The sequence below is a fragment of the Anarhichas minor genome, unplaced genomic scaffold (assembly GCF_050575085.1).
Source record: "Anarhichas minor isolate MPS153535 unplaced genomic scaffold, ASM5057508v1 ptg000002l, whole genome shotgun sequence".
Taxonomy (NCBI): domain Eukaryota; kingdom Metazoa; phylum Chordata; class Actinopteri; order Perciformes; family Anarhichadidae; genus Anarhichas; species Anarhichas minor.
The window spans coordinates 8203663-8230781 of NW_027466448.1; the positions used below are offsets into that span (position 1 = coordinate 8203663).

The window sequence follows — 27119 nt, forward strand, 5'->3', positions numbered from 1 at the left end:
CTAGTTATGTGCAGAAAACTGTGGCAGCTCCACAGGTTACTGCCAACTGACTCAGGTACACATGCTCGCCGAAAAGCATTTGAGATTTAACACATTTCTAAATATTTAATATACGATAGTCGCTTTATTTTAAAACACAAAATCCTGTAATGAATAAAACCAGACAGTTCTTTCAAAGTGCTACAGAGCGCAAAAAATAACTTTATTACCATTCCGTTTTCACCTTCTGTATTCACTGTTTCATGTCAAGAACTTTACATGAGGAACTCTAAAACATTGGGAAAAACTATTCCTTCTCTGAAACAAAAGGGGACCTTTTAATATCATAACCGGAGGTCTACAAAATCATTGAAGCAGGAACATTTAGGACGACAAGTAATTGACACATCAGCAAATTCAAATGACAAGGTAGTATTTAGAGCACAATTAACTCAATTCACAATTTAGATAAAGATTTATTTGTCTGCATAAGCGGCCAATACAAACGATCAGTAAATTAATCTGCATCATCTCTGGTGAGTCATAACTGCATTTCTTCAAAGCTATCAGAAAAAAATAGTTGGTCTCCACACACACACACACATACACACACCTTTATGCCTACAGCTCATAAATACAATCAATCTGATATACAAATATTTGGATAGATTTCTTTTTAGCGACATTTAAAACAGTTCTAATCCCAATTCCTGCTGTTCTGAAGACCTCCACTCGTTTCAGTGATAGACACATTTCTCAGAGGAGAAACTGAAGCCTAACGTGGACGAAAGACCCCGACGCATCTTTAAAGGTAAGAGTTGTTGATGGGCAGGAGGACATTGAAATAAATATCTGAAACGAGCAGCATCCAAACACTCTTCAACTCTCAGGTTTGTGAAGACAGTACGAGTGTCTTTCCTGGTTCATCAAACATCTTTCCTTTACTGGAGGAAACAAACAACACAGCAGACAATGGCGCTATCAACATGATTCATTCTCTCACACAGCATGTCGTCTCCAGTTGACCAAAGAGCTGCAAATGCACATACAAAGTTCACAATGTGAAATTAAAAAGGTGCCACTTTCTATCCATCACACATACAATCAATCAATCGATCAAACAGGGACATTTAGACACAAAGGGAAACCTAAAACGGGACCTCGGATGATCATTCTGTTAACAGTGTTAGATTTGAAGAGCAACATTTTTTTTTATTGTACATGAACATACACATGAACATGAACATACACGTATGTGTATGAATGCATCCATGTTTTAGCTTTTACGTGCGTGTGAGTTAAAACCCATTACACGACCGTCTGTTTTCTGTTTGGATGCAGGAAAAAAAAAAAAAAAAGCCCTTCAAGAAAACGCGGTGCCCGTTAAAAATACACCGGTGACAATTACTGAACCAAAGAAATAGATGAAAGTGGTTAAGTGGTGGGACAAAGATCTACATGATGGAGACTGATTAAGCTCTTCTTAAAGAGCGGGTAAAAAAAAAAAAAAAAAAAAATTAAAAAAATTAAAAAAAAAAGGTCCAGGTAGAGAGCAGTGTGTCCATGTGCTTCATTTACTTCCAAGTAAGATCTCACTCTATCCAACAAGTCTGTTCACACAACCTCTCTGCAAGATGTTTATTTCATCACTGGGTACTGGCGCTGACCGCCCAAACGTCCAGCGCGGTGTCCACCTCCCGATGGTGCACTTGTCTGGGGAAAGGGGTATTAAAAAAAAATAATAATAATTTAAAAAAACAGCAGCAAGGAAAGAGCGTTATGAAGTGAAAAGGTGACAAATGAGAGACAGACTAAACTATTGTATTTTCTCACCTGTGCAAACTGTGCAGGGTTATAAAAGGTGACGCCTCCAGCGGGTGCCGTTTCCTGCGCTTGGACATGACTCTGCAAAGAACAAACGGAGTCACTACAGTGTCACCGTCGTATCACTTCTATGGGCAGAGGAGGTCGAGGAGGACAACATTTGAAAACTGACGTCAAGGAAAAGTAATGGCAACGAGCACTATGATTCACAGGGAGGCAGCATGACAGACCACCGTTTCATGTATTTTAGTCACCATGCAAGCTTTATGACGGGTTATTGAAGCTGTGTGTTGACAACAAGCAAGGGAGCTGCCTGTCTCCAGCACGCCTCACTCTGATCTCTGCTAGAACAAAGTACAGCCGAGGCTGATAAGAATATTTGCTCAAAAACCAAATTATCCGACAAATTATATTCTGACCTTATGATGGCACCAGATAAAGATAAGGAACTTAATCGTGGTCACGACCACTTGGTCGGTTTGTTTAAATTTGTTGATCGTTCGCCGGGTTTGGTTGTTCTTGACATACACAGAGTTACGTTAGAAATGCTGGAGACGGCGGGCAGGTGAGCCGGCAGACATCCTGGGTTAGACGGGCGGTGAAGCTTCGGGTGCAAATGGTGAAGCGTGCTACTTGTGACGAGGTGAGCTATGTGGGCGGCAGGCGGGCGTGGGGGGGTGAGAGTGGACCATTTGAGGCCCAGCTGGAGGTACCTGGTTTAAATGCTGACTCACTTCGCGTGATAAAGAACTCATTGAGCTAGAACGTGAGAGCTAAAGACAGCAGAAGGGAAATAAACAGTCGACAACAAAAACACAAACCACAAACCCATATTATCAATCTCCCATGCAGCAGCTTAGATCTGTTTCCACTATCCAACAGTTCAGAATGAAAATGAACACAATTAGCGATAGAAAATTATGATTCTTTGGATAAACAGACATGGAGAGAATTAGATTAAAACAACAAATGGAGCACAGATTCAACATTGCATCAAGGCTGCGCATTTAGCGAGTTTATGGGGAAAGATTTTAAGTCGACATGCATGCATTCCCATGTTCCTTCACCCTCTGACATCATCTTACATTCATACTGATAAGCACACTGCACGCACTGGCTGTTAAGCTGTCGAGCGTCATGGGTCAGTGGTGGCATGATGATGGTGGCTACAGTAGCAGCGGACAGGAGAAACGTGTCTTACCTCCCCGGACTGTGAGCCATCAGGCACGGGAGGACCTTCTGGGGCAGGCGGTAACAACGTTGGGTTGAACATCTAATCGGATTAATTAGAGTGCATCAGAGGGGAAGGTGGATGAGTAGAGCTTCAGCTTTATACTTCATGTTGACCGGCTAAAGGAGCTTATCTGCCATCTTGACATGTTATAAAGACTCTTGTATCTTAGGTGCTCTATTTGAAGAAGAAAGCACTCAAACATCGCTCCTTGTAGAAAGTTCAGCATTTTGAGGAAATACGTTTATTTGCATTCTGCCAGCAGGTGGCTAACTTAGCTTAGCATAGTGACTGGAAACAGAGCAAAACAGCTATCCTGGCTCTGTCTAAAGGTGATAAAACACACATGTAAAGCTCACTAATTCATTCCACAACATATATTTTAGTGAACTTGTCCTTTGATTTCACATTTCAACAATTACACTATATGAAAAGTATGACATTTTAAACTCACTAGGTTCACCAGTAAAGAGAAATAGATACCTGTGTAGCAGCGATGGCGTTTGGTGAATTCTGCTCCAGATTCCCTCCTTCGCTGCCTTCTAGAGGTTGTTGATCGTCAGGAGCTAAACCAGAGATACAGAAGAATACTTTATTACGTCAATCTTTAATTGTACAGTGGCTTCCAAAATCAAACAAAAACATTTGCACCAATCATAAACTAAGACCGGTTATTTTACAATCATCATTTCACTGTAATTACTTCTGACACATGACACGCACCTGAACTAGGCACAAATAGGTTAGCGGGCATGGACATTGGCGCCAAAGGAGCGAAGATGTCTGCAGGAGCAGGGCCTAATCCGCCCGGTTTAGCAATCCTACTGGGGTTCAGAACGTCCACGTATCTGCTCCTCGTGCCTGAGAAGAAAGAGAAAACAGGTGTGAAGGCCGACTGACTAGTACGACAATATGTGGTCTCCTTGACTGATTTGTTAACAACTTGTAGTTAAAGTATTATGCGAGGTCAAGCACAGAGTTTGTGAAGCCAAAAGCCACAGCGAAGAACCCTCATCTCACCTGCTCTCCTGGAGAACATGTTGACAGGAGGACCACTACCCGGGGGTCTGGCAGGCCCTCCGTGGCCGGGCATCATAGGCATCTTGGGAACGCCAGGGGGAGGAGGTGGAGGGGGCTTACTCTAAAAAAAAAAAATAAAATAAAATAAAAAGAGAACTGGTTGATCTATAAAGCTTTCAACAAAGTCAGTCTGCTTCAAAATATGAATCTGTCATTACAGACCTCTTCTTCAGGCTCGTTCAAGTCGACCCACTTCTGCTTCTTTTCATCCCACACGATCTGACAGTGAAGAACATACGGCTCTTAGTACAGCTCACACGTAGAGGGACAGAAACAAAACTCAAAAATATGAAAATGAATACAGAAGAATGCTAAAAATAAGACCTGCACACGTAAAAGCTATAACTTACAGATTTGTTTTTGTCATCTGGCAAGTGAGCCTCATTCTTCCCCTTCCCATAGAGCCAGTTTAGCCAACCACCACCACCTCCTCCTCCTCCACCACCCTGTGTGAAAGACAGGAAACAGCACTGGTAATCACCCATGAACACTGTAGGAGCACTGACACAGGATATGAATGGTTAATGTCTGAATATGAACCTTTTTCGGGGAGTCTTTCTTGGCTTTCTTGGCCTCTTCTATGCGGGGCTGTTCAGGAATCGAAGGTGGAAGTGGAGAGGCCTGCTTGATAACCGAGTTGCTCCGCTCTCTTCCGCCAGAGTGAGTGGAAGATTCGGAGGTGGTGCGAGAGCGGCGTCCTGAAGGCTGCAGACCAGAAAATACTGGTCAGAATAACACACATATGCATGTACCTTGCTTTTGGGCATCTCACGGAAAGAGCTGCTTTTTGGGGTGCCTTTTCTTTTTCTTTTCTTTTTATGTCCATGAGTCTAACAATGTCTCTCTTTAACATTCACATTGTAGAGATTCAATTCATTTTCTGGAAACTAAAGCCAAGTTTAAACACCATGAACAATTAAGCTCCATTTTTTTCTGAGGAGAATGAAAACACCTGCTTCACATCAGTTCTGAAAACAAGTGCAAAATCCAATTATTTTAGCAGTTTAAACGCGACACACGAACGCACCATATGCATTGAAGATTGCGAAGTAGTCCTCGACCTCCTCCCTGGACCCTGCAGCACCAGAAAAGACAACTTGGTTACTATTTTCTATCAAATTTGCAACACAAAAGCAAGGCAGAAGGCTATACATAATACTTTGTTAGATGTGCATACAGCCAGACACTCACCATGTGAGCCATGTGGTCATAGAAGTCCATCTGTGGTGTGAAGGAGCTCCTGGGTGGAGAGGATGATATCGGCTGAGCAGCGTGCATCTCTGGTGGGGCGTAGGACATCTGCTCTGCAGGTGGCATGTGCCCGGGAGAAGGGGGCATGTGCTGGGGAATATGCTGGGGCATGTGCTGGGGCATGTGCTGGGGCATGTTATGGTGCATCTGGGGTAGCGGGGGGTTCATCTGTATTGGTGAATGCGGCACCTGAGGGGGGTGCATGTGTGGTGACATTTGGCCCACTTGAAGAGGCGGGGGACACGGCTGCTGATGGGCTCCTGGGAACATCTCTACCTGCTCCTGTTGTGGTTGGAAGGGAGGGGGGGCGAAGCCAGGATCCTGTGGAGGGTAGCCTGAGTGGGCCATCTGGCCTGGTGGTCCACTGGGGGGTACTGGGTAGAACTGGGGCACTTCATTGGAGGGTAAGTGCTGGGGAGGGGACATCCCGTCTTGGAGGATAGAGGTGGGAGCTGAGAGAAAGTAGAAGATATGAGATCTGATGCATCCTGAATCTGGTTCATAGTAAAGTGAGGTTAAAAAGGAAACTACAAGAAACACAACACACACACACACACACACACACACACACCTGGAGGCATCAGCTGAACTCCCTGCGGTGGAGGCCCGGGAAGTAATGAGCTCATTAGTGGGTTGTCGGGGGTGGGGCCATCCAACTCCACAGGCATGCTGTAAGGTTCAGGTGGACTCAGCTGGTCCAAGTCAGAGCTGGGGCTGCTGCAGTCGTACTGTGTCGGACTTGCTCTGTCTTCATTGTATGTAATCACTCCCGTCTGAAAAACAATAATTAAATAAAAGACAAGCTTCAAGCATTTGCTACATGGGAACAAATTAGAGAGAATAATTCTACATGTTATAACAATCCCACAACCTCTACGTCAAATAAAATGTTGGAATTTTGAAAAAACAGATTCATTCTTGGTCTTCAATTATGGTCAAAATCAAGTCCTAGTAGCACATCAGAAATACATACACTGAAAACATACTACTAAAACAAAAAGCTTTATTTTGAAAGTCCTCCCACAGAACTAACATGTTTCTTCCTTCTCCTCACCCGTATCTGTCCATCCAGCTGTCTGAGGTGGATCAGCCATCCAGGCTCATTGAACAGCTCCTGCTCCGGCTTCTCCTTCAGTTGCGGATCAAAGAATCGCAGCTTTTCCGACATCTGTCAACATACAGCGTTACGATTACATTTCTTAGAATGCTAAAGCGAGTATGTTTCTGAGCAGAGGAGCTACAGAGGGGTACACAAGGAGGAGAGCGAGTGCATATACCTGTATGATTTGGCTTATGAAGACAGGAGAGTAATAGGAAGGCTGCATGAGGACGTTCCTAGAAATAACTTCACAGTAGTGGAAGGCCTGAGCGCTCAGGCCTGCTTCAGCCAAGCGGCATGCATAGATCAACTTGAACACCTGATAACAGACAATACAGATTAGAGAACAGTGTTATTCCTATCATGTGCTATGACGTAGTGGTAGGGAAAGTCTGCACAGACCTATTTAATATAGTACAATTAACTATTTTATCTACCTGGAAATTGGGTAGTGAGCACGGCTGGGAGCCCAGAGACTGAGCATACTCATAGGCCTCCGTCCTCTGGATAGCTTCATTGGTCGCACACTGGTAGAAGGACAAACTGAAGTGAAGAAACAAAAAGATGAGGTTATGTGTGTGGCTTATTATGTGCAAACTGTGTTGCGGTCAAAAAAAAAAAAAAAAAAGGACCTCTGTCTCTAACCTGTGGTTGGAGCCAACCAGAACCATCTTGGTGCTCTTCTTCGTGAAAACTCCCAGACCAACTTGAGCCATCAAGTAGCAGAAGTGTGCAGCATCAACCAGCCCCTTGGATACTGCCACAAAAATCAGCACAGAGAGAATGTAAGGTAATGTGCTTGTTGTGGTAAAGAATGAAAACCTTATCAGCTCAGGGCAGTGACAGACGACAGCGGTTTTTTTGTTTGTTGCCATCCTACCGAGAGTGTCCCCCATAGTGGTGATTGTGCGAGTGTCCAGGTCCAGGGTGTGTGTGAGGTTAGACAGCACCATGGCCAGGTGAGGGCGCCAGTCACCCCACTTCTCCTCTCCGCAGCACTGTACGAGTACCAAACACATCTCAACTGAAGTGGCAATAAAGACGCACACACAGCTTGTGCGACTTCTTCAGAACGATCGTGAAAAAGTGTTGAAGAGAGAGAGAGGGACGAAGAAACACTTACAGTGGCTGATGCAGGCATCCTCCCTGACATCAGCTGGTACACTGTCTGAAGAGGGTCATTGATGGGCAAACTGTTGGCAAACCTAAAACAACAAACACCCAAAATAATCTTTAAATCTGTTAGAATGATCACAGAATGCAGGTGCAGCAAGGTTTAGGATTCCCAACGTTTTAATGCCACTGGTGCTTTACCTTGTCATGACACGTGCATGCGTCCTGTTGTCCATCTTACTGGCCAACAGCAGGGCGTGGCCCCAGAGACCTCCCTTCATAGCGGCTTCCAGCGCATCCTATTTCACAGACAAAAGTGGAACTCATTTCAGATTACAAGATAATAGTTAACCGACTATAACGCAGTGAAAGAGGGTCTCTCTTTACCTTCTTGCGGCCAAACAGCAGCAGCTCCCTGAAGCGCTCCGTTTCCTTGCCGAGGTTCTCTGGGACAATCATGAAGGTGTCGGACAGGAGGGACAGCGGTCCCGCTCCCGGCTCTTCCTCGGCTCGTGCCAGCGGTTCATTGTTAAAATCAATCAAGTTGGCTTCATTTGGACTCTTGCCCGGTAGCCAGACAGAGCGATGCTCCTTCAGCAAGAGTTCAGCGATGTCTGTGCCGACCACGGTCTTAAGAAACGAGAGTGTGACAGTGAGGAAGTTGTTTCAGGAAAGATATACAAAAGTCACATTCCTACTTTGACACACTTATGTTTGGCACAGTCTTCTTACCCCGTTCTGTCTACAGAGCAGCACAATGAACTCCCAGAGCAGGCGGGCGGAGTCCCTGTCCAAGAGGTTGTTGTCACGAGAACACTCCAGCGCTTTGTTCTGGGAGAACTTTATCACGTCCACCTTATGGGTCTCCTCCCTGAGGGACAGGACACAAGACGTGAGACAGACTCGCAGCGGCTGGTCAAACCAGTGCTACCTTTTATACATACGGATATCAAGAGACAAATAAAAACTGCTTTGTACTCATTTATACACAATATTTGGATCCAAATCGGTAGTTTGCAGCTAAATATGCAGCGCTCGGAAAGTCTTATGAATACTTGTGGTGACTTGTTCTTCTTATCAAAAAATCTCTTGAAAAGACCAAAACCAAGAATGAATTGAAGTATTGTCTGTGTAGCCGATGCCCCAGCAAATACACCATCTATTCCGGTTTGCTCATGCTTAAAAAAAAAAAAAGAAACTATATATTCTTTAACTGGTTTTTAAGATGTTTCACGTTCAGTAGGAACCAATGGGCCAATAGGTGAAGGAAGTCAGACCAATGCATTGATGGTTTTGATCTTTTCGTGGGGGTCGCCGGCAATAACAAAATATAGAACATAGCCACCATTGTTCTTTAAAAGGTCAATGACTGAAAGCCTTTTGTGATGGAGAAGAAGTGCAGCATGCACTTACTTCACAAGAGGTCCAGGGAAAGCTCGTAGTTCTGCCTGATCCGGGGTGTCTTGGAGTATGGTCTGCAAATACAGATATGGATCAAAATATGACTTTATATTAACAGCCTTAACTTTGTGAAGCTGTTATATGCATGTAAAAGAAAAAAAATCACAAGGAAAGCTACAATATTCTGACAGTTTGCGCAGCATACATAACATGTTCTCAAGAGCCTGAAGAAGCAGTTAGGGTGCTACATTTTACTGAGTTTGCAGGTTACAGGGTTTTCAGTACCCTGCTCCTTTTAAAAAAAGAACCAGTCTTTCTGTATGAAGGAATGCCCAAAATAGTGCAACAGCAACATTAACACCCCCGCAATGAGCTTCTGAAATACAATGTTTTAAAAATGTACCTCCAAATTGTGGATGTCAACGAGAGCAGGCTGTCCAGCTGAGGGGAGGTTGGGCAGAACTTGGACCAGATGACCACCAGGTCCAAAGCGGGCACAACGGTGGGGTATGGTGAACTTCTCTGGGGTTGAAGGACGTAGAGGAGCTAGAGGGAAAACATCAGTCAGACTAAGAGCAGGTGGACGCATGAAGGAACCAGTATAATGTCCCAAATCCAGTGGTTTCATTTGCGCTTGACTGAACTCGAGTCAATTCTGTTTGGCATTGCCGTTCAATAAAGGATTGTGTACTTACGTTGCTCAGGGGCGATCCAGGTGCTGTCTGCCATGTACTCAGAGGGATAGAGGTACTGGCTGTAGTTCTGGGTGGCATCAGGCTGGTCCGGGTACTGTCCATAGGAGTAGTCCACAGCCAGCGTGGATGATGTGGCGTCATAGGCCGCTGACACTAAGTCAGGCTGGCTTCTATACACCTGGCTCTGCAGGGCGTGAAGACCAATAAAGTTAATTATCAAATAAAACATAAAAGTAAACACGCACATACTGTAAGTTGCACACATTTTCAAGAACAACAACAAACAGTTTATAAGCGTAAAAACTCATTTCAAGAGAGCAGAGTTAGCCCTTTGTCAAATAAACATTTTTTGCCTGGTTAGTATCTATATCTTAAGTCTATGCTGCTGATAGTTATTACGTTAAGAGTGGCAAAAACACCAACAGGTAAAATAGACCAAGACAAATCTGCACACTCACTTGTTGTGATCGTGAGCTGAAGCTGCTCCGTCTGCTGTGGTGGCTCTGAGAGCTGTGCGCGCTGTGTGCCGACTGCTCGCTGTGGACACTGCGTCGGTCGAAGTCATCGGCGTACGTTTCTCCGCGGCGCCGGTAATCGTCATCGAAACTGGCATCATAACCGGGATAGTACCGCCACTGATCATCATAGCCCTCTTTCCTGTGAGCAGAGTGTACCGTGTTTGTTTATCACACTTAGATAAACTTCAACCTTCCATTTTGAATCTATTGTCTATCCACCACAATGCATTAATGTAATAACAACAATTTCATTCGAATGTACATGAATGGGTTTCTCTGCATACCTGGCAGGATACGCCTGTGGATTATAGTAGTTCTCCCTGCCTCTGTAGCTTTCATCATAATTAGCCCAGTAGGCGGGATCATAGTATCCTCTGTAGCGGGGGTCATACTGTCCGTAGTTGTATCCTTCCCACAGAAAATATGGAGATTATATCAAAAAACATTTATATACACAAAAGGATTAATGTGTTTTGTGAACTAATTGTTTTACATATTCATACTAGCAGGTAATCACAGCTTTCAATGCTCTATGGCTCATACCTCCATATTCATATTGTTTGGCGTATTCTGCATAATATTCATTATAGGCACTTTGGTTGGCTCTCTGGTAATCTTCAGGACAGCCTTGCCTATGGGAGAAACAAAAAGGTGAGCTTTACGGGTCAAGTACAAGGGACTGCAACAAACAAATTAACGACTAAATATAACGGTGCTGGCATATACTCATATGCCAGCACCGTTAACATGACATATACTTGATGATGATGGTTTCACAGACCTGGATGAGGGCCTGTCAGAGTACTGACTAGTTCTGGAGCTGGGTCGTTCTGGCTGAGGCTCTCTGTACTGGTAGTTTGGATCGCGTTGCGGTGGGATCTGCCCTTCATATCTGCCATACCACGGATCTGCTCTGCCCCTGTATGGACCATCCTGAAAGATAAGAGCAATTAGGGAGTTTCAGTTTAATTTCTTACATCCCACGGCAGAAGTTGCAGAGAGATTTACGAGAGAGCAAACCAAAAATAGGACGTTTCACGTACTTGATAATATTGCTGTGCTCTAGGATCCCCAGGTGGTGGTGGTGGTGGGTACTGGCCAGGTGGATATGGTGCTCTGCCATCCGGGTATTCTCCATAATTACCGTAATAGCCACCATACATCTGCCCAGGCACTGGAGCAGGGGGCCCATAGCCTTGCTGGCTGCCTGCAGAGGAGGGTGGTCGAGGTGGTTCCGCAGGAGCTGGCTGGGAAGCTCCTGGAGGTACTGGTCCTCGAGGCCATGGGGGGTATGCAGCAGCGGACGGGGGAGCACTCCCCGCAGCGGGCCCCTGTGCTGGAGGTGGATACTGGTCACTGGAGGGTTGTGCTCCACTCCCTGGAACAGGAGGAGCATAATGTTGTCCCTGCAGTGCAGCCTGAGGGTCTGATGTCTTAGGGGGTTCAGCTGGTGGCGGCTGGATGTTTGCAACTGCTTGGGAGGGTGCTGGTGGTACCTGTGGGGTAGATGAAGAGGCCGGCGTCTGGAAAGGGACATTCCCTTGCGCTCTTACCCCCTGCTGAGCATCTTTGGTGACCTGTAGGTAAAATCCATTACTAGACTGTAGAGACTCGTGTAGAGAGGAAGGCTGGCCAGATGTTTGATTCTGGGCTTGTGATTGGTGCATAGAAAAATCAAGCAGTTCATAATTTGACGGCGGATTATGATTAGAGACGGGAGCAGTCACAAGAGAAGCCTGTGGATTAACTTGGAGAGCAGAGTGGCTGACTCCAGCCAGCGATTGGCCCCTTGAGAGAGGAGGGCGGACTGGCTGAGACTGCGGCGGAGCTGTAATGTCCGATGTTGCCGCTTCCGTGTGGTCTCGGGTCAGATTGAGCGGACCCTGGTTAGAGACAGAAGAATTGAAGCTTATAGGTCCAGGAGCAAACACTGGATTGTGATTGGAGGTCATTGGAGGTGGTTGGGAAGTACTGGCACCCTGTCCCTGTGTGACAATTCTTACAGGGGGGGTTGTTTCCCTAAGGCTACTTTGACTGGGTGCTTGAGCAGGGCTACTGGGGGCGATCACACTGTAATTGGACACAGGCGGGGCAATCAAAACAGGCTGGTCGAGCAGGTCGGACACAAGGAGAGAAGCATAGCCCAGGTTGCCTTGAGGGTCAGTTGGCTCTGCCTCACTGACCTTTGGTGGGTTCTCTAGGTTCTCCGAGTGTTGCTGTGACATTGGCTGGATTCTCTGAGAGGGTTGCAGGTCCAGTGGGCCATCCTCTGGAGGTTGGATGACATCAGCACTGGGCTCTCGTAAAGGAGCGAGAACCGTTGGGGCAGCAGGGGCGAGGAGGATGCCAGCAGCCAAGCTGGTAGGGTCATGCTGAGCCCACAGCGTAGTGGCAGGGCTCTCACAGGGCCGACTGCCCCCGAAAGCACGGGATGACGGTCGAGAGAGAGAGAGAACCACTGGGTGTGGCAGATGAGGGAGACCACCACCAGCCCCAGCAGGAAGGGGGTGTCCTGAGCCATAAATATTTTCCATATTATCTGGCGGCTGCTCCAGGTTGCCAGGTGTAGCATCTGCACCCATTTCCGCGACCATTTTAGCCCTATCAACTTCAGCAGGACGCACCCCAACCCCATGAGAGCGTACAGGTTCAAAAGAGCTGTTAGCACTGGCTTGAAAGATGCCAGTTGGTTTTGGGGGGCTAGGTGTGGGAGGCCACATCTGCTCCAGGGAGCTCTGTTGCACACCCATATCTACAGCTGGAGAAGAATCAATCTGCTCAAAGTAGCCTCCAGTGGCAGCAAACAGGCTAGCGTCATCAGTGAGACGTTGGCTTTCCTGCTGAATAAAGGTGCCTACTACTCCCTGTTGCCGTCGAGTGCCACTTCCACTTCCATGGCTCATATTGCTATAGTTGGATGACACACTGGCCGATCTAATTGGTCTTTGAATAGAGTCGGGAGTCTCGAGGTTAGGCCCGGTTTCATACTGGTCAACTCCATGTGCTGCTGTAGCAGCAGGGCTGCCATGAATATCACTGGGTAATACTTCCTGGTTCGGGACACACTCCAAATTCTCCACATGGTCGTACTGGGAATCATGAGTCTTATGGGTACCTGCCTGTGGAGCATGGTTGCCATCATTCATGTATGGTAGGTGTGAATGATCTTGCAGAGGAGGTCCTTGATAATCCAAAGGAACATCTGCTTGGCCACTGTGGGCTTGTGGGTTGCTCTGATGCTGAAAAGATCCAGGGATACCATTCACTGCCTTGTTTCTATCTCCAGCCAGTGTTTCTTCATTTTCCACATCATTGTCTTTGAAGAACATTGAGAGTGCACCAGACTCCTGAGAGTATGGGGCAAGGACTGGGGCAGGGGCAGAACTAGCCCCAGCCCCAGTGTTTGGCGCATGTTGAGATCCAACAGAGTAAGGCCGGGGCTGAGGATGGGCTAGGCCGGTCCCCATTTGGTGGTAGCCTGAGTCCTGTGGAGGCATATTGAACCATGAGTCCTGGGGGGCAGAAGTCTGACTGAAGTAGCTCTGAGGTTGGAAGTGGAAATTATGCTGCTGGGGTGCATTTGGGTCAGGCCACTGAGAACTGGGGGCATTTACAGGGTTCTGGGGAGGAAGAGGAGCTTGAACCTGGGGATGTCCAGGTTGTGTTGGAGGGGTGGGGGTGTTGTGATGGGGCGATGAGGTGTGGGAGGGGTACATCTGGGTCTGTGGAGGTAAAGTGAAAGGCTGTGGCGGAGGGTCACTAGTAGGCTGGAAATAGTTCTGAACTGATGGAGGGCGACTTCCGTGATCAGGGGCCCACTGAGAACAGGAGGAGGTGGGAGGTACAGGCTGGAACAACATGGGCTGAGAAGCAGGCTGTCCTTGATATTCCTGGTTAAAAGGTGTCTGACCCGGTGCCGGGGCCACAGGAGGTGGCTCTGCAGCCATGGATGGTGTCTGTTCTGTAGAATTAAAATAGCCCTGTTCACTATGCGAAGATGCATATCCCACAGGACTGGGTGCTGAGTAAACGGGGGATGCTGCACTGTGAGGGTTGAACAGTGTCACCCCTGGTAGAGAGGAGGGTGGGGGACCAGGAAGAGGAGCTGGGACATCCCCCAGTGTCTGTGGTTGTGGAGGCAGCCCCGAGCCAGCCTGAGAGGACATGGTGTTGGGTGGGGCCTGCATTGGTGGAGGGTTGCTGTTGGGTATTGTTGGGACACCACCTGCAGCCATAGGGGGAGGAGCTCCAACAAAAGCGAAAGGATTTGTCATAGGTTGTGCAGCAGGTGGCATTGTGGCAGTAGCTGCTGCTGCTGGATGCTTGTGAGGCCTGGTCCTGCGGAACATATTGGGCCCAGAAGGAGGTGGGCCCGAGGCTCCCGGAGGTCCAGTCCGATGAGGTGGCTGCATGGCTGCAGGGCTAACAGGTCCGAGGACCAGGTCACTTTAGTAGATGTCACTGAAGCGACTGAAGTCAGGCAAAGCTGCGTAAAGAAAAGTAAAGAGGGAGTGGTTAACAGTAAGCTATACACATGCCTCTCGGATGGATTACACCACACCTTTATTTGTGTAATGGGCTAGGATTTTATTGAAACGAAGGGTACAACGTGGCAATTTCTACATCAGCTCCGAGATGTTATGAATAACACGACAGTACTTCATTGAGTAAAACACAATTGACTGATTGTAGTGAATGGCAACTTTGATTACATCACGCACTCTGAGTATAGTTCATCTCCCTCAAACACCAAAAACAAATACAAAGGCTTATTTAATTCTGTTGGATGAACTGTTCTGAAGAATTACGGATTCATTCTTGATTAAAAAAAAAACCTTGTGAGTCTAGTGGCTTCTAGAAACTACTGACAAATAGCACAGTGACATAGGAAAGGAAAGTAAAGCTGATGTTAGGACTGAAGTTACTAAACAGGAACTGGCTGATGTAGCGGTTAACTAAAAAGTGTCAAATAAGATCTGCTGCTAACTTGTGCTTTTGCGCAGCTGTGTCGCTTTTGTTGATAAGGTTAGTTGCTGGCAAAGACATTTTAATAAAGATGCCATAAATACAAAACAAAAGAAAAAGCAAACTGATGAGATCATCACATCTATCAGATACAAACACTGTGAACCTGTCAGTGAGAAGCTCGGGGGAGCTAGCATGGACTGACACTGAGCATTTTAAATGATAGAAAGGTAGATCAATAACAGAGAGCGTTAGTAGGAAAGAGTTCTTGGACAGACGAGCTCTAGAAAATGTGATCCAGGATATTTCAAACCGTCCAGATTATAAATTAAACTACCAACTCACCGGGGCAGTCATCATGAAACAAAACAAAGTTAGCTATTGAGATACACACTATCGACTTCCGATCATTATCCACACTTGTTGAACTCTAACCGGTAACGTTAGCGAACACCTTTTGTTTTGACACGACATCAAATTACATTAAGCAGTCTGTGAGGAAAGGTCCAGAGTGCTTTGGCTCGACAGCTAACGGTAACTAGCTCAAACGTTACATGCCCTAAACGCCATAACCATTAAAACACTGCAATCTAAAGTCGCCTGTCGCCTAAAGATTGCCCCCAAAACGAAGGACTTATCCTTCCGATCCTATATAACACTGACAGGGACAAATGCCGGACAGTTACAGGTCGCTGGCGTAATCTGAACAGGTTCACTGCCTGGTCAGCTAGCCTTAGCATCGGTTGCTAACTAGCCTATGCTAACTACAAGGGTAACAGTTTCATGCCTGTTGTATATACACCAGATCGAAACGTTCAGAGTGAAGCATTGTTAACGATGGTGTGTATTTACTCTTACCCGATGTCGGAAATGTGTAGAAAAAATAATTAAATTCTTACAAATGTGCAGGACAGTGAGTCTGACACACCGCCACCATCTTCAGGGAACACATCCTACTAGGCTACGTGTACATGCCGCGTCACGGGCCAAACACCCATTGCGTCACTACGGGCCGGGGCGTGTTAAAGGTAAGTTTTGTGTATTTATCTGAATCAACTCATGTGCATCCAAAAGTTTGTTTTATGTTAATCTAATTTCAGTTCAATTGTTGGCATTCTACAGAAAACAAAAGATTTTGTCCCAGTTAATCAGGCAAACTGGAATTCAAATGGAAATTAAACTGAATTCTAATAAACACTTGAGTAAAAGGGGATTACAAATGTATGTATACTGCAGGTGTTTACACCCAGGCGTGGCCATCAGGACATATAGGCAGTTAAGAGCGCATGAATTATCTTTTGTAAGTGGTGTAACGTCATAGGGCACTGAGATCTACAGGGCAGTAAATGCAAAGAAACATCAAACCATATCCTGGCTGTTCTCAAGAAGTGGACATGTATGTGTGGTTCATGCCAGGTGGCTTGGCTGTTCCTAATGGGGCTAATGGGGGGGCTGAATTTGAGTGCGGCAATACCTCCAAACACAAATAAATTACACATAAATCAAGTTAAAATGCTACATCACCCTACACCAGTGTGAACAAATGATGCATTAATGCAAAACCAACGGAGTAGTTTCCCTATATTCCAGATCAAAGCAGTGTATTTAAAATATATATAAATATACACAGATATCATACACATATGACATCACATATGTGTATGTGCAACAACAGATTATAGTATACTTATGAAATATATTATAGTACCAAAGATAAGAGCCAAACGTGAAAGATAGGAACCAGCAACATTTGAGGACTGCAGGTAATGTGGACATTTGTCCACTGGGGGGAGCGCTTTGGTGTGATAAATATAATACACTATGAAGGGATGAACCACAATCAGGAATAATAATTGTTTTTTTGTTTGTTTTTCGAAAAATGTAATAGTTTTGATTCATTTCTGATACGTGTCACGCAACTAGACAAGACTAGAGTATGGAGTCTAGCAGTGTATTTCAATATTAAAATACTACCTGCCCCCCTTTCCATCAAAAATTGTCATGTTTTGGAAAGTTTAAAGTAGAAACTCTTTGGCTACGATTCAATTAAAACAATACTTATTGCAACTTACATTTTTCTTAAATGTATGACTAAAAGTTTAAATTATAATTCATAGTTGCAAATACAGATGTTTGGGATCCGTGATTGATACTAACACATTATAATATCTTATTATATGCATGTCAAAATAAATCATTCTTGAAGCATGTAGCATGTAACAGTTGTACAGTGAATACATATTTCACCCTACTAATAGTTATACATTATTTTACTTTCCCTGCAACCACCAGACCAGTCCTTCATCATGAGCAAACTACAGGAAACGTAGTCTCTATTTGAAAATTCATTATAGTCATCTCCTGTTTTAAAGGAAATGCATAAGTAGCTCTGGACAAGTTATCGGCAAGTAGCACAAATGAGAGAAAACCAAACACTCTTAGTGCAGAGTTCAAACACGATACACACAGATTTATATCTTGTTCACACACCCTCTTTTTCTCTACTTTCGCTCAGACTTGTCAACCGAAACCTACCCTCGCACTAGACTGTGTCTGGAGACAAGGGGCAGGTTGGAACAGACCCTCACGTTAACACCTAAAAACCCCTGGCTGGTCCTCTCGGTGTAGGATGAGTGTGTTGAGTAATCTTCAGCGCTGTAGCTGCTGATTATGTGACAACTTATCAGAGTGCAGTATAGTTATTCTCACAATAGGATAAATATGTAATAAATCCTACTGATGTAATGCATTACTAAATTCATTATTTCAGCTAAAGTTGATGTTACTTAATTTTAACACAGGATTTATTAATAACAATAAGACATCAAAACACACAATAATGAACGTAATGCAATTGCTGACAACAAACCATTAAAATCCCTTATCGGTTTACAACTACATTTTAGTGTGTTATAAACATCCATTAAATGCGTTGAGGGGGGGGGGGGGGGGTGAAGTGAAGTGTAACCACATAACTCAGGATGTAGTGCTGTAACTACCTTTTAGGTTTTACATGCATGCACAGTATGTACACACTCACACCCACCACAGAAAACAACAACTGCACCCTCACAAACCTCCCTCTTCTCATTTCACGTTTCATCTTATTCCTGCATGCTGAATTTGCAACGAGCACTTCTCCATGTCACTTCAATACAGTCGTCCACGGCAAATCTGCGCTATCTATGGCCTGCATCACTTCCTGTGGGTACGTAGCGTGTGACTCTGACAGTGTTGGTCCTCAGAGACTTTGTCTGGTCTGTCATTAAGGTCGTGTTTATAGGAAAAGCCAGGATAGTGGTTAATGTTTGGTAAACCACTGTCTAAACTCCTGATAAGCCCCCGAATGTCAGCCTGAGGCCTGTGGTTTGTTAATGGCACAGGGTCCCTGAACAGTGTCTCCGGAGGGAGTTCATCGCTGCTGGGGCACGTATGCTTGTAATCAGCTGTCACGTTCTGCAGGTGTGTGATGACTAAGATAGAGGAGGAGGAGAAGGGAATAACAAATATTTAGGTGTAGAATCCCATCTTCTGTGTCTTTCTCACACACACACACGCACACAATCACACACACACACACACACACACACACACACACACACACACACACACACACACACACACACACAGAGTTGTGGTTAATAGAGTGATAGAAAGATTGCAGGTGCGGGCCTGGTTTTAAACTACAGGATGCAAAGATTAGATGGATGGTAGTCGAACATCTACTATCAGAGAATCTCTCGCATCCCTTTATTATAAACCAGTGCTCAAGTTACTGCCATGAGAAACCCACCCCTGGTGCTGCTGCGTTATTGTTTGCACGGATGCAGTCTTTTAGAAGGAAGTAGAACCACTGAAAGTATCACAGTTACTGGCTTAAAATATCTTGTACATAATACTTAACACTGATTGCATTTTTATTTAGAGTGTGGCTTTTCTGTTCTTCGGCTGCTGGTGGGCTGAGTTTTGATCTTAGAGTGACAAGACTTTTATACAGTTGGAATCTGTGGAGTCTAGCCTATAACAGTGTATCATATGTTATAAACATTTCACATGTTTTAAATCGACTGTTTTCAACTGAAAAAAGAATTGGCATAACTGTAAGGTAAATGTGATAGAGTAAAACATGCAATAATTTCTTCAGAAATAGTATTAGTATTAGTATTAGTTGAGTAGAAATGGTCTGCCCTTAAAAAAATGTGATCTCTAATCCTAGAAAAAGTAGAAAAATCACTCACTCCTAGTTTCTGAATTTTAATATTCTTCAATAATAAGTAGCATTTGACTCATTTCAAGTATAAATGAACAGCAGTGTTTCTGGAATAATGGCATTTCCCCCAGTTCACATTTTGACTTTTGGTGGCACGTAAAGCGCAGCTGTGACTAATAACATTTAAGGAAGCCAGTGAGCCAGCATGTACAAGTAACTGGCACACCTAAATCAAATGCAGTCATTAGTGAGGTAATTAATTACACCTGCGTTCATGCTGTTTCACATGAAGGATGCTGTAACGTGAGGGAACCAAGAGAAAGCAGTGAACGGGCTACGCGGCCTTCAGGATCTCGAGCACAACCAGATGGGGGCGTCATTGCTCAGGTGATTTATCATAAAACAATGGTGAGGCAGCTGACTTGCCAATAGACAGATGTAAAGTAGTGGAATAAAGTTGTATGCTGATTCAGATTTAGTTTTTGCCTTTCATTATGAGCTATTTGATTTTACATTTTTAAGAGAACGAAGTTCAAGATTGGTAAGAAGTTTAATTCATTTTTTTGGTCCAGCAAATTCTTGTTTTTTGTGTCTGTGTGTGTCTGTGTGTGTGTGTGTGTGTGTGTGTGTGTGTGTGTGTGTGTGTGTGCATTATTGAGTGTAAGATAGGAAAAGTGTAGTTAGAGCGAAATGAAATGACAGATTGAAGGGTAGTTATTAGATTACTCTAACGGTTCTGTATCACATTTAACCATCAATTAGGACTGGATGGAATTATTGCATTACAAAATTAGGGATAATTTTGTTTTCATGTTGATTAAAGGGAGAGTGATGGGACGAGACGATGGAGGTGGAAAGTAATGTTTTCTCAAGTGGGAGGCGGATTGTTTTACAAGCAGGAGGAGTGCAGACGTCACATCTGCTCCTGCCACTCCCTAGTGGGCCTGAGGGCATGGGAACCTTTAGCGGCTCCAATGGCTGCAACAGGCTTCGCAGAGTGCACTTAATTTATCAAGTTAAATGGTAAAAGAAGCCACACATGGATCTGAATGCATTGTATTTGAGAGGAGAAGGACGGATCCTTAGCAGAGTTCAAATCTTGTTCCACCCAGCATCCAGTTGTAAGATAAGAATAAACTCATGCATGATTAGTCTTTGGGGACTGCAATGAAAATAAAACCATCCGTCGTCAGTATTTCATGCATGCGGTGTGTTCTGTATGTGTAAATACATCCAATGAAAGTATGTCCTGGATCTGGGGCTTCCTGTCTGCGGCTTGCGGCATGCACAGTGCTCAGTCTGCCAAAGAGGGTTTTGAGTTTCCCTCACTGTCTTATCCTGGTTGGCCCCCCAGAATGGGGACCACCACGCTTTAATAAGCCATTTCACAGGGGTCAATTCTCCTTTCTCCACGGCGTCAGCTGCGTCGCCCCATTCACCCTCTTCACCCCTTCCTCACCCAGGCTCCCCCATTGGCATGTGTTCAGCCCGGCGTTGTTTACCAGACTATTAGTATTTAGAGGGGTTAGCGTTTCACCATGGCAGCTGTTGGCACCATGTGCCTCCCCCTCGGGCGGCTGGTCGACGGCACGCAGGCCACTGCTTCACACACCCTCCAGCATCCCCCCGAGGACCCTCCCCTCCCTCCTCTCGCCCCTCACTTGGCCTTGGTTGAAACCAGTAGCCTCGATCGGATATCATATACCAGTTGTAATGTGAAGACACAGTTCTGGCTTTAATTGATGGCTCACAGTCTGCCGCCAATATACTTTGAGCTTGAAGAAGTCAATTCAGTGTCAACAAGGAGCGTCCACTTTCTGTATATACAGTATACAGCTGACATGCACAAACTTTTTCAGTCTAGCATGACAGCTAATATCATGTCTTAAGCGGGATTAAGGGCTCAAGTCACTGCATTTTCCATGTCACCTCTCTCCTTGATTGGCCTGACAACTGTATCGACTACCAGGGCTTATGGAAAAAACCAAACCCAATGGCAAGTCCTAGCTCAAGATTGCACATGGTGGCATCTATGGATGGCAATGTCGGCCTGTTGGTCGGTCGATCCACCACTTTGGTCTTCGAAAATATCTTAACAACTAAACGTAATCTTTATTACAATCATCACATATAGGTACATACATGAACATTGACCCTTTGTGCTTACCCCAATCATAAGCATTTAGGGGCAGTGGAGGCCATGACATTTTGTACAAACATTCGTGGTCCCCAGTGGATGAATCCTAATTACCAGGCTGACATTTTAGTTTTTTGGTCACATGTCTCCAAAACTATTTGATGGACTGCTTGAAATTTGTTACATATATCCATGGTGGACGTACGAGGTGTCCTTAAGACATTGATGAACCCCTGACCTTTCCTGTTGTTTTCCTGTTGACATTCTAACACGCTAAACTATGATGTGTTAACATTTAGCTCCTATCACCACTGTGCCTACAGCAACTCAAAGCCTGTAAACTTGTTTAGGAATAAGAAATAGATGGGTAAAGATCCAGTGACAGAGGTAGAATACAAGAACTGTGAACAGTTCAGAACAAAATGTGGACAGAAGATAAGATCAGAATGAAGATAAAGCGAAGATGTGGAGAGAATCAAGGAAAGTATTTAGTTCTGCAAATCAGACGTGGCTCGCTAATCAGCAAATAAACCAGTCAGCAATTTCTGGTGGACTAGTTATCACCTTTTGCTGTGATTCAAGGTGACATGGACGAGACACACACAAACAATTCTCTTAAATATAAACCCACTTGAAGACATACTCTTGAGATCTTAACATGTTAGTCTTCATACGCTGTCAGCTACGCCATCATGAGTATATGTCCATGATTGGCAGATGGTTGTGTTTTTGGAGAGATGGGGGAGATTGTAAATGTTGGTAATCTCATCCCACTCAACCCCAGAGAGTCGAGTGAGTCTTGGGAGAGTGTCGTTGAGAAGCAAGGTCAGGGTGACAGTTGTCAGACCCCCATCCATACCATTTGGATGGAAAGTGATACCACAGACAGCTGAGGCAGCTTCTGTCACTCTCAGGGTTCATTTGGAGCATTTAAACATTCACTTTGCTCTGGATGGATTTGTTGTAATGGACGTGGAACTGGGGGGTGAATGGAAATCTCAGCATCCGCGCGTCCTTACATCTCCCCCTGCCCTCTCTCCAAATTACAGTCAACATCTCGAGGCCACAGATCAGATTCTTGAGGTTATTTTGTAACCACAGAGTTATGCTGTGCCCATAACTCATTCAATCACATTCACTGTGGAAAGGCCCGTCACCCTCCGGCATACATCCCACCCCACCCACACACACTCCTGGGGCCCGGATCATGAGCCCCTTGGTGAATGTTTTTCGCTCCTTTGCCACGGTCAGGCTGCATATCAGGAGGTCCCTAAAATAAACAGCGTGGAAATTGGACAAGGCTCTCTGGACACCAGATATTCAATCTCCAAATGGTTCCACGCACGCCTTCAGCGCCAGCGTGTGGATTCATGGAGGTATGAAGGGGACATATTGAGCAATAGTGTGATAATGGATGATATAACATAAAATGTAGTGTACAGCGCATGTACTGTTGCCCTGAGGAGGATGTTGTCTTTGTCATAAACAAGGTCACATTTTCACAAAACAAGAACAAAAAGGGATGTTGGGTATCCCCTCACTTTTCCTCTGGCGACACCATGAGGTTGGCCCTTTTGGTTGCAGGGGAACTCCACCAATTTCACATGAAAGCATGTTCACGGGTCTCGGGGGAATACATGTATATGAAAAAAAGATGTGTAAAGTCTTTTGTGGCTGGAGAAGGAGCCAAGTAAAGCCTGATGAATGTCCTCAAGGGATGTCACGTGATGTCGGCTTCAGTTGGAGCTGAAGACTACAAGTTTGAAAATGAAAAACAATGTGGGTGTGTGTGGAAAAAGATGTGAACTCATCAGACCTCTGAAGCCCCACTCCTCAACTAGCGGCTCGATGATACAATTAGCCACAACTGGTATAACAGACCTGAATCGTTGACCAAACCGTATTGTGGGTAATGTATGCACCTGGATTTGACAAGGACGAAGAATGTGTAGAATAACGCAATATCTGTTTCTGCTGTGTCAACTTTTACACTTTGGGTTAGGGTTAGGGCTATTTGATTAGATGTTCAGTGATGTTCAGTGAGAGTCAGACAATGCTATTGGAGTAACAAAACCAGTGGAGTAATTTAAGAGTGAAATGTTTTGACAACTATTGGATGGATGTCTATTGCATTTGGCCACTATTTATTTATTATATTCACATTCATGGTTCTAAAACAATATATCCTAATGACTTTGGTGATCCCCTTGTGGGCTATTAACCAAGTCAACTGCTGAGATCTGGAAAACAACAAAAGAAGTCAGAGCGGGCAAATTAGCAGTCAGACAATCACACTGGTTTCAAACAAAAGTTAGCCAAGCTGGGCTTTGAGGAAGAGAAAACAAAGGTGAACTGTAAAATGAACACCTAGGACGTCCTGGTTCAACTTTGACCTACTGTATACTTGCCAAGTGCACACACAGTTTTTTTTACTCCAGTGAGTACAATGATATCTTAACTGAAAAAATGCAAACTCAAATTGTAACCAACCAGAATTATGATGGAATTTGCCATCCTCATTTGGCTGAGACTGTCACACTGCATGAACTCTCTCTTTGTACCCAAACACTGGGCCTGCTCTCAAAGAGAGAGGGAGAACGCATACTGGCATCCATTAGTGTCCATTAGCACCAAACATCGCCGATGTACGCAAAAGAGGGACATCATTATTCACTGTCACTGTTCTCTAAAGTGTAGCAGGTAACACCAACATCCAGCTGGTTATGACAGAGAAGAAACTCTTTCAAGACTAATACGCAGTCCAGCTGTTGCGTGACTTGAACATCAACACGCACAGCCATTGTAGTTGAGTCTATTGTGAAGTTTTTAGTATTTCCTGTTCCCTTGTCTCACATGTGCTTATAATTCATAAATTCCCACACAACTGTTTGCAGAAAACACATGTTAAAACCCTGAACGACACTTGTCTTTGGGAGTCACAGAGGGAGGAAGAATAATGATGGTGGTGATGGGGAGGGAGGGGGGAGTTGAATCTTTTAAGTCTTTCTCTCCTCTTGCCTCTTGTTTACATTCCACCCACCCAAACCCCCTAAACCCCCTAACCAGAGCTCCAGCGCCTAATCTCATCAGTAAATTCCCCGGCTGAACAAATATCTCCTCTCATGGTGAATATTCTCACTCTTTCACACACACACACACACACACACACACACACACACACACACACACACACACACACACACACACACACACACACACACATACAAGTAGAGCTTCCAGGTCCACAGTTCCAGTTAGTTGGTTCCTTTCCTAGATTGAGGTTGCGGTTTAGCTCCTCTCTCTGCTTTAGTCTGGCAGCACATCAGCGGGAAATGAGTGTGGAGGTCACATTCTCACCTCCCTGTTTAATTTTCTCTTTTGTTTCTCTTCTCTCTCTCTCTCCCTTTCTGCTTCTTTCTCCTCATGTGTCGTAACTGAAGGACACAAGTCAGACCCAGTTACAACTGGCTGGAGGGGATCAGGGTTTTGTGTGATGGGTCGTTGGGGCCTGCGGGTTCAGCGGGATAACAAGTATATTTGTTCCAGTGTTGCAGCACTTGTCTGGCAGTAGAGACACACACCGACACGCCGCCCAAAGAGGGACCTTGGGGCAGGACGGGGCGGTGGATATGAAAGGCTGAGTGGACGGACAGACAGGGATGGCTATGGGCCTCCAACAGTGCGACCACGACCCATTCATGCAGCTATTATGGATCGGATCAGTGGGCCTGTAAAGGGTGGCTTGCCGCACGGCTACAGTCCTCAGCTGAAAACAGGCAATGTTCCTGTCTAAAGGCTCTGACCGTGAGCTTAGTGGGGGCGGCATGTTCTTTTTTTGGTGATTTGCTGATGCAGTTCATCTCTGTTTTTGGTGTGATTGTCAGTGGAAGTACATTCACTCAAGTTCTGTACTTGACTACAAATTTGAAGTACTTGTGCTTTAGTAATTCTATTTTATTACATCTAGTCAGAGACAAATACTGTACTTTTTACTTGGAGCATTTTCACAGTATGGTATTAGTACTTTTACTTAAGTAAAGGATCTGAATACTTCTTTCACCACTTGTGATTGTGTTTCTGCAGTTGTCCTTTCTGTCACAAGGTTGTGAATGAGAGCCCATTTCCTGCACTGTTCTCACTTGGGGGTATTTAGTAGGGGAAGGACACCCCCCCCCCCCCACAAAAAAAACGTCTTTGTCTTGTGTGTGTGTGTGTGTGTGTGTGTGTAGGTATGCATGTCTTGTCTACGACAGCAGGGAGCCGGGCCCTTCCCTGCGTGCCATTGTTCCTTCGTCAAACACACAGATACATACACATGCAGACACATGTAGCCGAATCACATTGAAGAACGTATTATAGCACACAACAGCCTAAAAGAACAAGCTCTCATCATTACATACTTTTTAAATGATTATTATATTTGCATACATTACATTAAAATGTCCACAATATTCAAATTTGCAGCTATACATCAGCGATAATGTGATACTGTAGTCTCATACTGTCACCTTGATGATAAGGTGACAGTATGAGACTTCAAGTGCTGACCTGCCACTGGGGATACGATGTGATGAACACGTGTAAAAAGTGTTTGATCTGTCATACTCATCATTATCAGTATAGTGTCTGGGCATGTTTGACATTAGCATGACTGACATACATATGAGAGGCTGGTCTAAAAACTGAATGTGACGGCCATCAGAGGAAGGTGATAATTGGGACACCTGAGGTCCTCTGTTCTCTGATCCGGGGCCGTGTGCTCCTCAGAGAAAACAAACGGAGGCTCAACACCACAGGAAGAGGGGTTAATGTTCCTCTTTATGAGGTGATGTGCTTTTGCAATCACTTATCTTCAAATAACCAACAGAGGGGTTGTTTTCCAGCAAACAGCAGCCAATTCAGTCCAAGCCCTTTAGTAAATACTGGGCCGTCAGATTGGCAAAGAGAGACAAAGGTGTGAAGTACGTACGTTTAGCAGCAGAAGATTAGGCACAAAGCCCTTCTTTTCTCCGAACATTGCTGTAGAAGAAGTATTGTTTTTTGGTTGTAAACCGATATGATAGGTTTTTAAATTGTCTGTGAATTGTAAAACCTATAATTTGGAAAATCAGTAGTCGTTAGAAAACGTGCAATTTCTGCAACCAAAGCATCAGTTTTATTCAAAGGAGGGATGAAGACAAATAAGTGTTTTTTTTTTCAGAAGAGTAGTGATTTAAACTCACATAAATTGTACACCTGAAGAACATTTCATATCTTAATTTCCCCTTGAGGTGGATCAACCCCTCAGTAAACCTGTGTTCATGTAGTGATTCTGATGGGTTTTATTTTGCTGAATTTGCACACAAACACACACAAAAAATACAAGGTGACTGTTTAAAGGTATGATACAAATACTGTTAATAATAACATCAAAATTATGCCACATCAACATCATCATATCAAGTCAAATCTGTGTCCTCAAATGTTTTCTATATTAGCATTGAAAAGTTTGAAACTTAGTAATTTAGTCTGCAATCAAGTCTAACAGGACAGAATAGAAGACTTTGTGACTATGAAGACAAATGTCATTTATAAAATATCACACCAAGCCTTTAAGACAACGTAATATAAGATAGA

At 44.6% G+C, this 27119-nt stretch overlaps 1 protein-coding gene across 3 annotated transcripts; it reads right to left on the bottom strand.

The window, feature by feature from the left end:
• Window positions 1-167: 167 nt before the first annotated feature.
• Window positions 168-16143, bottom strand: sec16a (SEC16 homolog A, endoplasmic reticulum export factor). Of its 3 annotated transcripts, none has more exons than XM_076088414.1 (31): window positions 16056-16143; window positions 11235-14677; window positions 10973-11124; window positions 10735-10823; window positions 10476-10599; window positions 10132-10330; window positions 9674-9857; window positions 9382-9524; window positions 8991-9052; window positions 8310-8448; window positions 7965-8207; window positions 7779-7876; window positions 7588-7669; window positions 7345-7462; window positions 7110-7221; window positions 6902-7007; window positions 6643-6783; window positions 6420-6533; window positions 5937-6138; window positions 5306-5817; window positions 5142-5189; window positions 4655-4819; window positions 4465-4560; window positions 4277-4333; window positions 4055-4175; window positions 3758-3895; window positions 3518-3600; window positions 3005-3076; window positions 2517-2576; window positions 1813-1884; window positions 168-1692 (listed from the first exon to the last, which is right to left on the bottom strand). In XM_076088414.1, exons 2-31 carry the CDS (start codon window positions 14601-14603, stop codon window positions 1618-1620), a joined length of 7176 nt encoding a protein of 2391 aa, XP_075944529.1. In that variant the 5' UTR covers window positions 14604-14677; window positions 16056-16143; the 3' UTR covers window positions 168-1617. The 3 variants fall into 3 exon arrangements, with proteins under 3 accessions (XP_075944529.1, XP_075944535.1, XP_075944544.1); XM_076088420.1 differs by having other exon boundaries at window positions 16015-16109; XM_076088429.1 differs by lacking the exon at window positions 2517-2576.
• Between the last annotated feature and the right edge of the window lie 10976 nt (window positions 16144-27119).